At 33.1% G+C, this 18589-nt stretch overlaps 2 protein-coding genes across 2 annotated transcripts in view; one reads left to right on the top strand and one right to left on the bottom strand.

Annotated features, from left to right (window-relative positions):
- Nucleotides 1-2432, bottom strand: part of LOC111619328 — a 30580-nt gene extending 28148 nt beyond the window's left edge. The window contains exons 1-2 of the mRNA XM_023361031.1: nt 2427-2432; nt 2211-2385 (exon numbers count right to left, since the gene is read on the bottom strand). Coding sequence (XP_023216799.1) covers nt 2211-2385; nt 2427-2432 — 181 coding nt within the window. The remainder of the gene's footprint in view (nt 1-2210; nt 2386-2426) is intronic.
- Nucleotides 2433-3210: 778 nt separating this feature from the next.
- On the top strand, nt 3211-4065 carry LOC111619326. The gene is made up of 2 exons (XM_023361030.1): nt 3211-3236; nt 3588-4065. Exons 1-2 carry the CDS (start codon nt 3211-3213, stop codon nt 4063-4065), a joined length of 504 nt encoding a protein of 167 aa, XP_023216798.1.
- The last annotated feature ends 14524 nt before the right edge of the window (nt 4066-18589 follow it).

The raw sequence follows: 18589 nt of genomic DNA, 5'->3' as shown, positions 1-18589 counted from the left end.
TCATTCATTCACTGATTCATCATCGCCCAGAGCAAACCGCTGAACCTAAAGAGGTGAAATTTGGTACACAGTTAGGGTACGTCATGGAAACGCACACTAAGAAGGGATTTTTCGAAATTCTTCCGAGGGGAAGAGGGAGAGGATTTAGTTCTCATCGAGTACTTAGGTGTATTAAATTAATAACATTTCAAACATTGTTATAAATATTTTTATATATTTCGATTTTTTAACCAAATATTCGAACCGTTTTAAATTCGAATTTGTTATTGCATATTGGTTCGATTATAGAACGATTGTAAACGTTACAGAAAATTGATCAAATTGAAAATAGTTCATTTAATCCTCGGAAATACTCATCATTGTCAGCGGTAGGTGTTATATAACAATTACTATGGTTGTTGAAATACTGAATATAAATGGGGTTTGCTTGCAAAATTTTCTCGGGCGAAGTCGCGGATAACAGCTAATAATAAATACACCTACACACAAACATTTATGCTGCATCACTCTTTCCTAATACAACGTTTCTCAGTGTTACGTTTAATTTCCGTCCAGGATGCTTATAAAGAAGACGACCTGCACTTTGATGATTGTAGTTATTCTATTTGGCACAATTTTATATAGCAAGAGAAAACTTCTCTTCATAATGATAATTCTTCGTCTTTAGATTAATTATTTTGTGCACTTTTCTTATTCGATAGCTTAGTTATTTAAATTATTACAGAAAATAAACTTTTGTACTAGATTTCAGAAATTATGTCATTACCAATTTGTAATTGTAATTGCTTATGTTAGTTGTTCACTAAGTTATTTTGATCTAATTAATTGTAGAATATAACGATAAAAAGTTTAGTAAAAATTTCTTGTGTGGCCTGTTATTCTGACTACAAAGACACCTTTCTTTCAATTAATATTTAGTAAGTCAAACGATGGCCATTAATAATCGGGCTATTATTATGCTGTAATTAATAATTAGAAACAAGTAATTCGGTAATAGAAATAGACGTTAGGCGCCATGTCTTATCTAATTATTAATTTAGATAAGAGATGGCGTCCTTGAATTTCCAGGTTTTTATTACTTTAATTTCTGTCCTCGATCCCCCCATTCCGATTGGTCTCTTTACCTCCAGAGTACGTGTCCGGTAAGATCCTCACAGATTGCCAGATAGGTTTTTCAAACTGTAGAACAGAATTCGTCGAAGTGTTGCCAAAATTATTATTGAAGTCGCCCAAAAAAGTAGGATAGAGCCTTACAAACATCTCAATTTGTTACTCGTAGCCTATTCATGCAATCTTAAAATCTAGACATATTTTATGAAATAAGAGAAAAGAGATAGTAGACCATATGTCAGGTGATACCCGAAAATGTGTTACTGTAAAAGCCAGATGTATATTACCAGATTAGAGTTGTTCTTAACCTATTGTTTTCTATTTGATCTATTGGTCTATTGTTTATATGTTTGTTTAGATCGAAGTGCCTCCACACTATAAGTATGGAAGCACTTCAATCAAAACGAACGATTTAATTAATATATGGGTATCACAATTCGGATATGCTTCCACACTAGTTTACCGAAGGGTCGACATCGCTTCTGCAATGACTACGTCATGATAGAAGACACCCGCACAGCAACTAGGGCTGCTTTTGTTTAATGCCAAAATTGGTTTTGAGAGGTCACGCCAGCAGTCGCGTGTGCAGGCGATTAGATTCGGAAAGAGAGACGGCGCGTTGGAAGTGAACCACTTCGATGCCAGATTAGCAACTAATAACCGTTTAATTTCAAAGAAAAAAAGTACATTTTACAAATTTCGTAAGATATTAAATTAATTGACGTATATAACGTCGCAAGACAGTGAGTTTACAATAAAATGCGGGTTATTGTAAATACCTGTGATTTGAAGAGATTCACTTGTAGATCAGAGAAGGAGATGGTTCGGACTGTCCTTTAGGAAGATTTCACAGAGGGGAGTCGACACGATAGGATAGTTCGGGATGTGGCGACGTCTTACATGATTATTTCCTCGTGGCAAAAGTAGATTTAATCGAAGTCCTGATGGAAGGTATATTTGATGATAATCTTTTGATGGAAGGTATATTTGATGATAATCGGAATAACATCGACTCCGAGTAGGGAATATTGTTCATCCCGTTGGGATGAACAATATTCCCTACTCGGAGTCGATGTTATTCCGATTATCATCAAATATACCTTCCATCAAAAGATTATCATCAAATATACCTTCCATCAGGACTTCGATTAAATCTACTTTTGCCACGAGGAAATAATCATGTAAGACGTCGCCACATCCCGAACTATCCTGTCGTGTCGACTCCCCTCTGTGAAATCTTCCTAAAGGACAGTCCGAACCATCTCCTTCTCTGATCTACAAGTGAATCTCTTCAAATCACAGGTATTTACAATAACCCGCATTTTATTGTAAACTCACTGTCTTGCGACGTTATATACGTCAATTAATTTAATATCTTACGAAATTTGTAAAATGTACTTTTTTTCTTTGAAATTAAACGGTTATTAGTTGCTAATCTGGCATCGAAGTGGTTCACTTCCAACGCGCCGTCTCTCTTTCCGAATGTAATCGCCTGCACACGCGACTGCTGGCGTGACCTCTCAAAACCAATTTTGGCATTAAACAAAAGCAGCCCTAGTTGCTGTGCGGGTGTCTTCTATCATGACGTAGTCATTGCAGAAGCGATGTCGACCCTTCGGTAAACTAGTGCGGAAGCATAGTGGGTACTTGGCGCATTATCACAATTCTGTCCGAATTGTGATACCCATATATTAAATCGTTCGTTTTGATTGAAGTGCTTCCATACTTATAGTGTGGAGGCACTTCGATCTAAACGAACATATAAATAATAGACCAATGGACCAATAGGTTAAGAACAACTCTAATCTAGTAATATACATCTGGCTTTTACATTAACACATTTTCGGGTATCACCTGACATATGGACTACTATCTCTTTTCTCTTATTTCATAAAACATGTCTAGATTTTGGGATTGCGTGAATAGGCTACGAGTAACAAACTGAGATGTTTGTAAGGCTCTATCCTACTTTTTTGGGCGACTTCAATAATAATTTTGGCAACACTTCGACGAATTCTGTTCTACAGTTTGTAAAACCTATCTGGCAATCTGTGAGGATCTTACCGGACACGTACTCTGGAGGAAAAGCGACCAATCGGAATGGGGGATCGAGGACAGAAATTACAGTAATAAAAACCTGGGAATTCAAGGACGCAATCTCTTATCTAAATTAATAATTATTAATTTAGATAAGAGATGGCGCCTAACGTCTACCTCTATTACCGAATTACTTGTTTATAATTATTAATTATAGCATAATAATAGCCCGATTATTAATGGCCATCGTTTGACTTACTAAATATTAATTGAAAGAAAGGTGTCTTTGTAGTCAGAATAACAGGCCACACGAGAAATTTTTACTAAATTTTTTATTGTTATATCCTACAATTAATTAGACTAAAATAGTTTAGACGAGTGAACAACTAACATAAGTAATTACAATTACAAATTAGTAGTGATATAATTTCTGATTCTAGTACAAAAGTTTATACTCTNAAAGAATACAACCAAACACCCCATACTATAACAGGATTCCCTCCAATGTTTTTGATGTACGGAGAAATCCCCGATTCACCTCACAACTTGAATTATCCCTCTCTCAGCGAAGCACGTAAGATTGCCACCGAAAGAACTGAATTAGCTCACGAAAGAAACAGAGATAAATATAATAGTCAACATCAAACTCCAAACTTCAAAGTAGGAGATCAAATATTACTACAAACCTTCTTCCATCCCGACCAAGGAAAACTTGCTCCAAAGTATCATGGACCTTTCACCATATTAAAAATAGTATCTCCTTGTAACGTAGAAATAGACAGACCTGTCCAATCATTAAATAAATTAACCGATATTGTAAATGTAGATAAAATTATACCGTATTATAATCCAACCAACTTTAGAGTTCAAGCCGATAAATTGTATAACACCCAGCCCAACCTCCCTGAGGCTCCATGATGTCGCCTTTTCAGGAGGGGGGCATTTAACATATTTAAAATTTTGTAAATTTTGTATATATTTTCTGTATTTTACTTTGTTAATCTCGTCCCTTTTGGAATGAGGTTAACAGCACCAATAAAATAAGGGGAGTTCGAGTGAGGACCCGAAAGTGAACGGACGTGTTATTTTATGGTCTCCAATTTTCTTTGTCTTGTTCAACCTACACTCGACCTTACGACTACGACTGCAAAATAATACGACATATATATATATCACAACAGATGACACCACCAAATTTTGCCTAAAAAGTTTAGCAACCCATTGCTGTATTACTTTATGAGCTGTCGGCTTCGTATCGTTTTTACAATTGGAGTTTCTGCAATATGGATGCAATTACAGTATTTATATTTTCAAAAATCCGATTGACTGAAACCATTACTTCGCTTACCACCCGGCCGCGCCTACAATGAGCTTACTAAAAAATCCTTTTCGTGTTCACAGGGAAGAAAAATCCAAAAAGTAGACAATAGAACATAACATTTACATATAGAGCCGTGACGAGTAAACACCAAAGCCATGACGCTTCAGGAGCAGTGACGAGTTATTGCTTCATGGGGGCCAGGCAAATTTGAATTTGGGCATCCCATGTAGAATATTGACTTCAGACATTTTATTTCGAGGGAAGTTTTGGGGAGAATTCCCAGATATCCGGGTTACGGGTTATGGTTTAATATCCACGAGGCAGTCACTAATCTTATTGATGCCGTTGTTTTGAGAGTTCGAAGTTGTCAAAAGATCTCTGATACCCTGGAAGATGACACACTCATCCACTCTGTGTAGGGAGATATGAGTTTTGGATGGACAGTGGGGGCATTTATCATGGCTGGAAAGATTCCTTTTGTGCAAAAAATGGTTGTGGAGAGGGAGTTGGTGCGAGTTCTATTGATAAAAATGGCAGTATACCTGTCCAGATCTTCGTAACTGGGGTTAGATATATTATCCAGCCATGGATAGGCAGCTCTTTTGGGATACGCTATCCAGAGCTGGTTCATTTTTGCTTTTACTTCATTTTTGCTGATGAGGAGGAAGTCTTCTGGGGAGATGAAATTTGTATTGATGGTGGAGACGGGGTTGCTCTTGGAGAGCTTATCAGCTTTTTCGTTGATAAAGATACCGGCATGCCCGGAGTCCATATGTAGAAGATGCTGGAGATACAGGTTTGATTAGAGGAGAAGGCTGCGAGGATGTTGTAATGATGGTATGAAAGGATCTGTTCAGAGCGTTCATGTTATTCAAGATAGACTTCGAATCCGTACAGATGATGGTCGGTTTATTAATGTCAACCGCATGGCAGGTAGCTTGAAGGATAGCTTAGCCTTTGGCCGTGAAGATGCTCGCTTCATTGTGAAGAGCGTAATGTGCAGAAATGTTATTCGTGACGACGATGTAAGCGGAGAGCACAGACTCTTTATTCTTGGAGCCGTTTAGGAATTTCTTGAAATGATACTTTTGGACGTCTATTCTGGTTATGCAATTTCTAAATACTAGCATGAGCCATTTGTTTAATGTGATCAGGATTAATTTGCCTGGCGCAACATATTTTTATTTATTGTTTGAAATCTTTGCAACGAAGAGTTATTATTACGTATTTTGAAATGCAATCAATCTACATTTATTTGCTATGGCTTTCGCCTTTGCAAAGGGGTTACAAAATCATGTAGCGTTAATAATACAAAGATTGTTATACATGGTTTCAAAAAGAACAACAACACAAACAATAAATGATAATAACAATAAAGCTTAATTAATAATGTTATGTTAGCATATTTAATAAATAACAGAAAAATTTATAAACTTTAAATAACATATCAGAACTTAAATTGTCGTCATATAAGCAAAACATATCAAAATCGGTTGTCAATAAAGTATCTCTTAAATGCTCNCACCGCCCATTCCTCCACGATTATAAAAATCGCTGCCCATTCCTCCGATTGTTACAGCCGTTATCCTGTCCTGGGAGTCTCTGCCTACACCTCAACCTTTATAGTTAACTGTGTGCCTCCAAATACGGAATAACATCGACTCCGAGTAGGGAATATTGTTCATCCCGTTGGGATGAACAATATTCCCTACTCGGAGTCGATGTTATTCCGTATTTGGAGGCACACAGTTAACTATAAAGGTTGAGGTGTAGGCAGAGACTCCCAGGACAGGATAACGGCTGTAACAATCGGAGGAATGGGCAGCGATTTTTATAATCGTGGAGGAATGGGCGGTGACTAACGTTAGTTATCAAAATAGGTAAACAGAACGCAATAATTATAAATGATTAATAATTGTAAACGAACGACCTCCAGTAGAGATGGACCTTTGACAAGTCGCTCATATGCAAATAATTAGAATATAGAAATTTTGAAAAGGGGGAAAGGTTAATGACGAAAAGGGACATCGCGTTGGGTCGTTAAATTTCAGAAACGTCACAGACTAGACAACAATGGTGGAAAATATGAGCGCAAGTTTCAAAGTTCCATCAACATTTTGCATCCAGAGTAACGGATGGTGTCAAGTAGATTCTTCGAAGCGGGTCTTTCTTGTGACTCGAACAGGAATCGTCTTTCGCTTAGAGACAGACGAGAGACCAATCGGGGAGCGAGAAAAAAGAGACGTAAAGCCAATCAGAAGAAAACGAAACAAAGAACGGAGATTCATATAATCCCCGATCTTCAAAGAACAGATTGACTTTTCGAAAACTGCACCTGCACACGGTTATTCAACGCGCTAAAGCAGTTTTCCGTCTATTGTGCCCAACTGGTAATCTGTGACTACAGACTCAGACCGTCGACATCGACTGACGAATTTCCACATCTGCCGTTGCCCCGGGGCCTTCCTTCGAGCAACATTAGAAACACCATCAACAATTCGAACTTCCAATTGTATAAAGAACATTTTTGTGTCATAGTGTAAGTTATTTTATGTTTGAAATAAACGGGTTTTTGTGAGATTCTTGTCATCCGTGTCTTCTCCGCCACACCTACACGCGAACGACCCTAGATCATCCTGACGCGGGATAAACGATTCCCCCGGGAAGTCGGCGAACTTACACTAGTTATGTGACCATTTAAAAATTTTAATCAACTTGTCATTAAACCATTTCGTCAGTGATTTTACTTCGTAGCCACGAAGCAAACTTTCGGCGTTAAAACGTATATTTCAATTATTGGGTTTTGCAGGGAGTTTTGTGTATCACGAGGATTCATGCTGTTAAATTTTAATAATTAAAGGTCGAGGGGTGCAGAGTTAAAAGGGGCATCGTGTGTCGTATTTGCAGTAGGATCGGAGTTAATGGCAATGTTGCTCGTTATTAGCATTTACAATTTTTTAAAACTCATCCCTACCCTCAAAATTAAGCATTTCGGCATTTCATAAAAATATATAAACATTTAAAAAAATAAAATATCATAACAGATGACGCTACCAAATTTTGCCTAAAAAGTTTAGCAACCCATTGCTGGATTATTTTATGAGCAGTCGGCTTCGTATCGTTATTACAATTGAAGTTTCTCCAAGGTGAATGCAATTATTTATATTTTGAAGGATCTGATTGAATGAAACTATTACTTCGCACATTACTCGGCCGCGCCCATAACAGTCCTACTAAAAAAATCCTTTTTGTGTTCACAGGGAAGAAAAATCCAATAAGTAGACAATAGAACATACCATTTACATATAGAACCGTGAAGAGCAAACACCAAAGCCATGACGCTTCAGGGACAGTGACGAGTTATTGCTTCATGGGGGCCAGGCAAATTTGAATTTGGGCATCCCATGTAGAATATTGACTTCAGACATTTTATTTCGAGGGAATTTTTGGGGCGATTACCCAATTATCCAGGTTACGAATTATGGTTTAATATCCACGAGGCAATCACTAATCTTATTGATGCCGTTGTTTTGAGAGTTCGAAGTTGTCAAAAGATTTCTGATATCCTGGAAGATGACACACTCATCCACTCTGTGTAGGGTGGTATGAGTTTTGGAAAGGCAGTGTTGGCATTTGTCATGGCTGGAAAGATTCTTTTTGTGCAAAAAATGGTTGTGGAGGGGGAGTTGGTGCGAGTTCTATTGATTAGAATGAAGGTATACCTGTCCAGATCTTCGTAACTGGGCAAATATATTATCCAGTTATGGATAGGTTTTCTTTTGGGATACGCTATCCAGAGCTGGTTCATTTTAGCTTTTACTTCATATTTGCCGATGGGGAGGAAGTCATCTGGGGAGATGACATTTGTATTGATGGTGGAGATGGGGTTGCTCTTGGCGAGCTTATTAGCTTTTTCATTGATGGAGATACCGGCATGCCCGGAGTCCATACGTAGAAGATGCTGGAGATACGGGTTTGATTAGAGGAGAAAGCGGAGAAAATGGTTGTAATGATGGTATGAAGGGATCTGCTCAGAGAGTTCATGTTATTGAAGATAGACTTACAGTCTGTACAGATGATGCATCATCTGTACGGACTGATACATCATCTGTACGGACTGATACATCATCTGTACGGACTGTTGACCTTAATAAACTGACCATCATGATGGTCGGTTTATTAAGGTCAACAGCATAGCAGGTAGTTTGAAGGTTAGTTTAGCCCTCGGCCGTAAAGATGCTCGCTTCACGGTGAAGAGTATAATGTGCAGAAATGTTATTCGTGACATCGATGTAAACGGAGAGCACAGATTCTTTATTCTTGGAGCCGTTTAGNCATAGTCTGGTAACTCCAAAATTTTACTCCAATATCTAAAAATGATCATTGTTAAACGTATAGCCATTGGTGGACGACCCAGTTCAAATCTTAAGACAGGTCCAGGCACCGAACGATTAATATGAAATATCGATCTAATAAATCTCAATTGCGTCTTCTCCAATTTATCAATGAAAGATGATCCCCAAATAAAGAACATATAGCCTATACTTGAACGTATCAAGGAATCAAACAATCGGTAATACGACTTAATGGAAGACTGTTTCATTCTTACCATAAGCTTTATTAAATTAGAAAGCTGAAGTTTATATTTCAAAAGCAGTTTGTCTAAGTGAAAAAAATGAACCCTGTGAAGTAAAATAAATACCCAGATATTTATAGGATGAAACAATCTCCTACTCAGAGTTAGATAAATAGAATTTATTAGCCTTTCCCAGTCTACCTCCTCTCCGAAAAACCATTACTTTAGATTTAATCTCATTAATAAATAGTTTATTAGTATTAGAGTAATCTTGTAGAAGATCAAGTTTTTTCTGAAGACCAATAGGTGAATACGAAAATATTACAATATCATCAGCAAACAAAAGACAATTCAATTCTATCTCTGGTGATCTGGATATACCCATAGTGTTATGATTACAAAAAAATTCCGAAAGATCGTTAACAAATAAATTAAATAAAATAGGACTAAGTGGTTCACCTTGTGGAAAACCTTTATTGGCAGTTACCGTCTCCGAAAAACAACGATTAACTTCAATTTGATAAGTGGTGTTCGAAAACAATTGTCTTATAAGATTAATAAATGATGATGATATACCTATCCGAGAAAGCTTCGACCATAAAATATCATGGTCTATTGCATCAAACGCCTTTGACAAATCAATAAATCTAACGTATAGTTTCCTCCGCTTCTTAGTCAAAATTAATTGCAAAATTCCAAGAAATATAAATAAATTATAGCCAACACCTCTATTCACTACAAAATCACCTTGACCGATAGAAATAGTATGAGACCGCTCAAGCCAGAGTCGCAAACGATTAGCAATTAACGTAGAAAAAAATTTTCTAATTACACAAATTAACGATATCGGACGATAATTCTAAGGATCAAACCGATTACCCTTCTTATTAAGGATCCGTATTATCATTCGATTAAGGATCCGTATTATCATTCGTACAAATAGATAGTACAGCTAAAGATGGCCCAGAGAAAAAAGTTTTCAAATAAACAGACCAATCAGAAATAGAAATGTTATTATACACAACTTTGCCGTTTCTAAATTTATTAACTTTAGAAACAGATTATATTTAAATTTAATTAATTAAATTTTAAAATACGTAATAATAACTCTTCGTTGTAAAGATTTCATACAATAAATAAAAATATGTTGTGTTTTATCATTATTGTTTTATAAATATCGATTAACAATAAAACTGTTTTACCAATTATTTGAAAAAAATTAGTATGAAATCGTAATGGCAATTTGCTAATATATTTCGAATATTTTAATTATTTTAATAAATTAACTTAAATCTTAAGTTATAAATTGATTAACTTTCATGAATTTGAAAATACGTGCAATGGAATTTCGGCATTACATTAATCGAAGATAAATCACACATTGCCATCAAACTGATAAGATCCTGATCATAATAGAAGAGACAACTAAGCCACGAGGGTCTTACAAATTATGCACAATAAAACGAACAAAAAAATTAGAACAGCATTTCTCGCGCATTCAACGATTCTAATTCTTATATTCATTGCAACATCTATATCCACTATAATAACATAATTTATTAACTTTTACAACATAGGTGTATAGAATAATACAATACAATATTTTAAATTTTATTTTCTACAAATGTTCATATTTAAATATGATGCTTATCTAGAGGGAGAATGCTCCGATTTCTCTCCTTCTTTCCGAATATTTTCTACAGAAGAAAATGCAGAATATATTATTGATTTTAAAAAGTCATTTAAATCTTATTATAATGTTAATTGATATCTTTATGATTTTAAAATAACGTTTAATAGCTGAAATATATTCATTAATTTGTGTTTACTTTCACTTTAGAAGTCAAGTAGCATATTCCAAAGACAAAATATGCTGTAAACCCAATAATATATTAAAAATATTTCTGATTAATGAGTCTTTAGTAACCACAATAATGGAAAAATTATATTATAAAAGGATATTAATGATAATTNAATTTATTAACTATTACAATATAAGTGTATAGCATAATACAATATAATATTTTTAATTTTATTTATTACAAATGTTCATATTTAAATATGATGCTTGTCTAGAGGGAGCATGCTCCGATTTCTCTCCTTCTTTTTAAATATTTTGTACAGAAGAAAATGCAGAATATATTATTGATTTTAATAAGCGATTTACATCTTATTATAATGTTAATTGATATGCTAATGATTTTAAAACAACGTTTAATAGCTTAAATATATTTACGAATTTATGTTTACTTTCACTTTAGAAGTCAAGTAGCATATTCCAAGGACAAAATATGCTGTAAAATCCAATAATATATGGAAAATATTTCTGATTAATGAGTCTTTAGTAATCACAATAGAGGAAAAATTGTATTATAAAAGGATATTAATGATAATTCAAATCGATTGTACAACAAATGCATTATACAGCGATATAAATCTTATAAAAATCTGCTTACAAATACATTAATCTAATCTAATGGATGCACATAAATCGTTGGATCAATATTCATTTTGAATTACCTAATACAATAAAATGCAATATGCATTTTATAGAATGAATTCTTTCTTGTTATTGCTCAATTCGATAAGTGGAAATTGAATTTGCAAGTAGTGATTTTAATGCATCAACGATTATGTACTCAATTCGAATTCCAGAAATTTGTAGCGAATTAGTTCCTAATTCCTAACACATTTCTGTTCATACCAAGTTGAGTATTATGCTCTTAAATTATACATAGAATATGAAAGTCAATGAGTAGTATAATCGATGAAAATACAGTTCTTTCGTTCTTACTTATTCTTTTCTCTTTCTTCCCGAGTGCGCTGCTAGAGCCTTTTTCGTACTCGCAGATACTATCATTGCGATAGAACCAAAATTGCTTTTCATTTTAGAGAGCCACGTTGTATTGTTTATCGTTAAGACCGGCAAAGATCATCGAATTAAAAAATTAATATTGGTTCATTGCATAATATATACAAAGTAGAAATCAAATATCCATGGAAAACGTCTATTTCATTGAAAAGATTTCTTCTATATTTGGTATTACTTATATACAAGATGGTAATTTAAGGAAAACAAAATTTCAGTTCAGATTATACATATTTTACAAATATTTAATAGAAATTTTTTTGTGCTTTAATATCTTGGTCTTTTCTTTACCATTCTTTGACGTTGATTTTGTTTGTAAGGAAAGCTTTAAATTGCTACCAAATTCAAATTATTTGTTTATGCCAATTCTAATTACAATAATTGTATTTTGCATATTTCTATTCATGTTTTTTCAAAGATATCGCTTTTCGGATCCAAATGAATATATTTTCGATGAGGATTGTAATTTGTCTCGAAAAATCATTTTTGTTTCAATGTTGACATTTATAACTATGTTTAATTACCTAATAGTTATAGTATTGCACATAGATTTCAACCTGTATCCTTGTTTTTCTGATTCATCTCTATTCGAAACTATCTTCTGTCATATTAATATTAGTGTTTTATTTATATACCTTTCGTATGTAATGTTTAGCTTTACTCTAATTTTGATTTTAGTATCCATTTTGTTACTCCATTTATTTGAGCATTTGAATTATTATTTTTTGAAGATTATTGAAAAACCCAAAATAAATGCTTACCGGTTCGAAAGATTCATGCGAAAACACCATCATTTGTGGCTATTTATTCAGGAAATTAACGAAACTGGAAAAATACTTTTTCCTGTCAGTTATGGTTTTTATGTCTATTACACTTGCTTTGTTATTTTTATTACAATAATGATTAATTTTGATCCCACTATGAAAATTTGTTTGGTAATAGCTTCAATCGTATTGTTGTCTGCAGGCATTTTAATATGTTATGGCCTATCCAGAATTACTGCTTCTGTAAGTTACTATTTATTACTTTTTGACTTAATATCAATATAATGAAACTATTTTAATACGNACAATAAAATGCAATATGACTTTTATAGAATGAATTCTTTCTTGTTATTGCGCAATTCGATAAGAGGAAATTGGTTTTGCAAGTAGTGATTTTAATGCATCAACGATTATGTACTCAATTTGAATTCCACAAATTTGTAACGAATCATTTCCAAACTCCTAATACGTGTTTGTTCATGCCAAGTTGAGTATTATGCTGTTAAATTATACATAGAATATGAAAGTCAATGAGTAGTATGATCGATAAAAATACAGTTCTTTCGTTTTCACTTATTCTTTTCTCTTTCTTCTTGAGTGCACTGCTAGAGCCTTTTTCGTACTCGCAGATACCACCATTGCGATAAACCCGAAATTGCTATTCATTTTAGAGAGCCACGTTGTATTGTTTATCGTTCAGACTGTGGAAGATCATCGAATTGGAAAATTAATACTGATTTATTTTATAATATATACGAAGAAGTAATCAAATATCCATGGAAAACGTCTAGTTCATTCAAAAGATTTCTTCTATATTTGGTATTACTTATATACAAGAAGAGAATTTGACGAAAACAAAATTTCAGTTCAGATTATACATATTTTACCAATACTTAATAGAAATTTTCCTGTGTTTTAATATCTTGGTCTTTTGTTCACCATACTTTGACGTTGATTTTGTTTGTAAGGAAAGCGAAAAAATGATACCAAATTCAAAATATTTGCTTATGCCAATTCTAACTACATTACTTGTATTTTGCATATTTCTCTTCATGTTTTTTCAAAGACATCGCTTTTCGGATCCAAATCAATATATTTTCGATGAGGATTGTAATTTGTCTCGAAAAATCTTCTTTGTTTCAATGCTAATGTTAATATTTATGTTTAATTTCATAATAAATAAGCTATTGTACATTGATTTCTATCTTTACCTTTGTTTTTCGGATGCATCTCTATTCGAAACTATCTTCTGTCATATTGATATTAGTGTTTTATTTATATACCTTCCGTATGTAGGGTTTAGCTTTACTCTAACTTTGATTTTAGTATTTATTTTGTTACTCCATTCATTTGATCGTTTGAATTATTATTTTTTTAAGATCATTGAAAAACCCAAAAGAAATGCTTACCGTTTCGAAAGAGTCATGCAAAAACACTACCATTTATGGCTTTATATTCAGGAAATTAACGAAACTGGAAAAATACTTTTTCCTGTCAGTTATGGTTTTTATGTCTATTACACTTGCTTTATTATTTTTATTACAATAATGATTAATCTTGATCCCATTGTAAGAACTACTTTGATAATAACTTCTATCGTATCGTTATCTATAGGCATTTTAATATGTTATGGTCTGTCCAGAATTACTGCTTCTGTAAGTTAATATTCATTATTATTTGACTTAATATAATGAAACCATTTTAATACGAGTAATTATTCTTTTCGTGTTTCAGATTTATGGTAATTACTGCGATTGTAACATTCTTTCTAACGTCAAGTTTTCTCTTACGTACAAATTGAAGGTAAGACAATTCAGTTTTATTGTATTGTTTTGATCCTGTGTTTATGTCATTTTCTGTTGTAGATCTTGAACTTCATGAAGAGATTTGGAAAATATCCAATCGGCCTGAATGTTGGAGGATTCTTTTATATAAAGAAAACATTCACTATAAGAGTAAGATTTTATTGTGATTTTCGTAAATTATTTCGTAAATTATTAAATGATTAATTGTGTTTTAATGCGTAACGCAACTAAATGAATGAAATTTAACTGTTTGTATTTTATTGTTTTGTATATGAATTAAGTTAGTTCACTTAATTAATAATTATTTAATTTTGAAAAATAAATTACCTTGTTAAATAGCTTATTATATTAAAATACTTGATGTGAAGCACGTGTTTAATTTTAAACTAAAAGATATTGCCGTAGGATCCAAGCTTACTTTTGAATACATATGTTTCCAAAAGTAAGTACGTAGTGTTTTTAAAATGTATTTATTACTAAAACTATTTTGTTTGTCGTCAGATTAAACATCACATTCATGAGTTATTTGACCGTCAAACTCAATATTTAGTACAGTTAGTAAATGAGATGAAATTCGATGTTTATTTTAACTATTTCTTGATAAGGTATGATTCGTTTTCGCGTTTTTTAAAATCTTGGAAACCTGTTACAATTGAACAGAATAATTTCCTGGTTTAACGATAACAAAGCTATTTTGTCGTTTAGAGAGAAAGTTACATTTATCTTTCTATCACTTTAAAGAAAGTTGTGCTGTATGAAACCGTGATTGCTTAGAAAGTTCCGTGGGCCGTATTCTGGTCATTGTCTCTGGTCTGTCGTCTCTTACAAGCCGGTCGCTGATTGGCTAATCCGAATGATTAGCCAGTCACCGTCCGGCTTGTGAGAGGTGAGAGACAAGAGACGGTGACCGGAATACGCCCCCATCACTTCTACACAGAGAAAGTGTCTCCATATGTTAGAAAACAACAGTAATGCGACGGTTCGTTAGGCTAGATTTCTCGACCTGGATGCGGGTGACTTGACTTTCGACTTTCCACATTTTTGAAAAGAGATATAATTGGGATAAAAATTATAAAACATTTAAACTCGGATCAAGCTTAACTCCAAATCATCAACGCCGGTAGTGGATTTAATAGGTCGTGGATTTGCACCTCTCAAATGGGCTAGCAACGTGTAGTTTTTATGGTTTTCGTCACGTTTATAACAACTAAATAAAAAATCATCCTGAGAGACATCCATTACAAAAGATTGTCTGCGTGTCGCATTGCCGTATACAAATAATCCAATGATTTGGACAGGCAGAGATTCGGAAGTGATTTATGTAAGGAGACAGAATTAGTACTTATTCATGCCATGAAAAACAAATTTCGTAAATACTACTTTCACTTTTGACGTTGACATTATGACCTGAAAAGTATAGTTATTATATAAATGTGTATGTCTACTACCCATAGACGTATTTTAGCAAAATGCCAATCACTGAAATATCCGATAATGTTAAACATGTTAACCTTCAGAATATATAGTATGCCTTTAACGTATAAAATCCATTATTAAGTTTATAATGTCTTAAAATATATAATTTACATTATGTTTATATATTGTTTATTATATTTTGTAAAGTATTTTTCAGTGTGTTCAACCTGTCAATTTATTAAATAATGTTTCTGTTATTTAAGTAATTGAATCAGTATTTAATTTAATAACTACTGTAGCACTATATAGTAATCATTAATTAGTTTATAATAATCTTATAATTCAGAAAAAAAATATTTGTATTTACGATCATCTTTAAATATTAATACCTTAAAGCATTTTTTTTCTTTCAGATAATTAATGCTCTGTATTCTCTCTTTTCTTCAATTATTGAAATTGGGAAAACCAAGAATGTTAAATGCAATATGATTTCTAGTAATAATGCAACTTTTCCAAAATTGACTGACATATTTTAAAAATTTCAATTAAAATGCCATTCTTTTGCTCAAGAATTAAGAATTTTGTAAACTAAAACACATTATTCTAAACGAAAGTTTACAATAAAATGCAACATTTAAATGTTACAACCACTTTACATTCAATGTTTTGTGGACGAAAACATTGAATATAACTTAATCAAACATGTTTACACACGATTTTGATTTAATCATAAATGAAAATGATCCAGATAAAAATACATTCTTATTATTCCTTCTGTGATAGATTCTGGAATAGTATCCATCGATTAAAAAGGGCATTTGTTACTCACAATGTCCTTATTCATTGAGAGCAAGTCTGCTAACATTAGACTAAATTTATTCTCTATGAGGGCTATTATCAAAAAATAATTGTAGATAACTCCGAAAGCGAATCTTAAATTTTAGCCAAATGAGTTGGAACCTGTGGGCAGGTTCGTTCTTAAACAACGCNCACTCACGATTTTGATTTAATCAGAAATGAAAATGATCCAGATAAAAATACATTCTTATTATTTCTTCTGTGATAGATTCTGGAATAGTATCCATCGATTAAAAAGGGCATTTGTTATTCACAATGGAATTATTCATTGAGAGCCAAGTCTGCCCACATTAGACTAAATTTATTTTATATCAAAGACATTATCAAAAAAATAATTGTAGATAACTCCGAAAGCGAATCTTAAATTTTAGGCAAATGAGTTGGAACATGTGGGCAGGTTTGTTCTTAAACAACGCGATCTGCCTAAGGAAGAATGCCTCCCAGCCAGTCTTAATGGTTCCTATTTAGGTAATTACAAACGTGGAAAATACCCGGAAATCTCTAAGTGGCCAGCGTGTTGGCCAGGTGCGAACTTACCACCAACTACCATTGTTCAGTGATTTTATCCACTCGTTTAATGATGAGCCACACGTAAACCAAAGTCTTATCCATTGTATTGCGTTTTTAATATTATAGAAAATAATAAATACACCTACACACAAAAATTTATACAGTTTCTCAGTGTTACGTTTGATTTCCGTCCAGAATGTTTATGGAGATGACGACCTGCTGCTGCCGTTCAAATTTGATAATTGTAATTATGCCATTTCCCAGATTTTTACACAGCAAGAGAATACTTCTCTTTATTTCTAGAGATATTTTTTCATCTTTAGATTAATTATTTTATGCACTTTTCTCATTCGATAGCTTAGTTATTTAAATTATTACAGAGTATAAACTTTTGTATTAGATTTCAGAAATTCTCACTATTAATTTGTAATTGTAATCGTTTATGTTAGTTGTTCACTCGTCTAAGTTGTTTTAGTCTAATTAATTGTAGAATATAACAATATAAAGTTTAGTAAAAATTTCTCGTGTGGCCTGTTATTTTCACTACAAAAAATCTTTTTTTCAATTAATATTTAGTAAGTCAAACGATGGCCATTAATAATCGGCTATTATTATGCTATAGATTGGACTTCAAACTCGCATTTGAGTTATAAATAAACACTTGGCTTTATTTTCATCATTTTAGTTGATACGTGACGACAGCACGTTTCGAACATAAAGCCCCTCATCAGTCAACTAAAAAATATATACAATTTTTAAAAAAAGTTTACATAAAATATATTACAAACAGTTTAGTTGACTGGTGAGGGTCTTTATGCCCAAAACGTGCTGTCGTCACGTATTAACTAAAATGATGGAAATAAAGCCAAGTGTTTATTTATAACTCAAATGCGAGTTCGAAGTCCAATGTATTCAAAAAACACGGTTTCGAAAACAACATATTATGCTATAATTAATAATTAATTTGGTAAATAAGTAATTTGGTAATAGAGGTAGACGTTAGGCGCCATCTCTTATCTAAATTAATAATCTTTAATTTAGATAAGAGATTGTGTTTTTGAATTCCCGAGTTTTTATTACTGTAATTTCTGTTCTGGATACCCCATTCCGATTGGTCGCTTTTCCTCCAGAGTAGTCTACGTGTCTTCACGGATTGCCAGATAGGTTTTACAAACTGTAGAACAGAATTTGTTGAAGTGTTAGCAAAATTATTATTGAAGTCGCCCAAAAAAGTAGGGTATAGCCATACAAATATCACAATCTACTACTCGTAGCCTATTCATGCAATCCCAAAACCGAGACATATTTTATGAAATAAGAGAA

The sequence above is a fragment of the Centruroides sculpturatus genome, unplaced genomic scaffold (genome assembly GCF_000671375.1).
Source record: "Centruroides sculpturatus isolate CEXI.00-Female unplaced genomic scaffold, Cexi_2.0 scaffold224, whole genome shotgun sequence".
Taxonomy (NCBI): domain Eukaryota; kingdom Metazoa; phylum Arthropoda; class Arachnida; order Scorpiones; family Buthidae; genus Centruroides; species Centruroides sculpturatus.
Note: the sequence above shows the minus strand (reverse complement) of the source record. Positions and strands in the feature narration are given on the sequence as shown.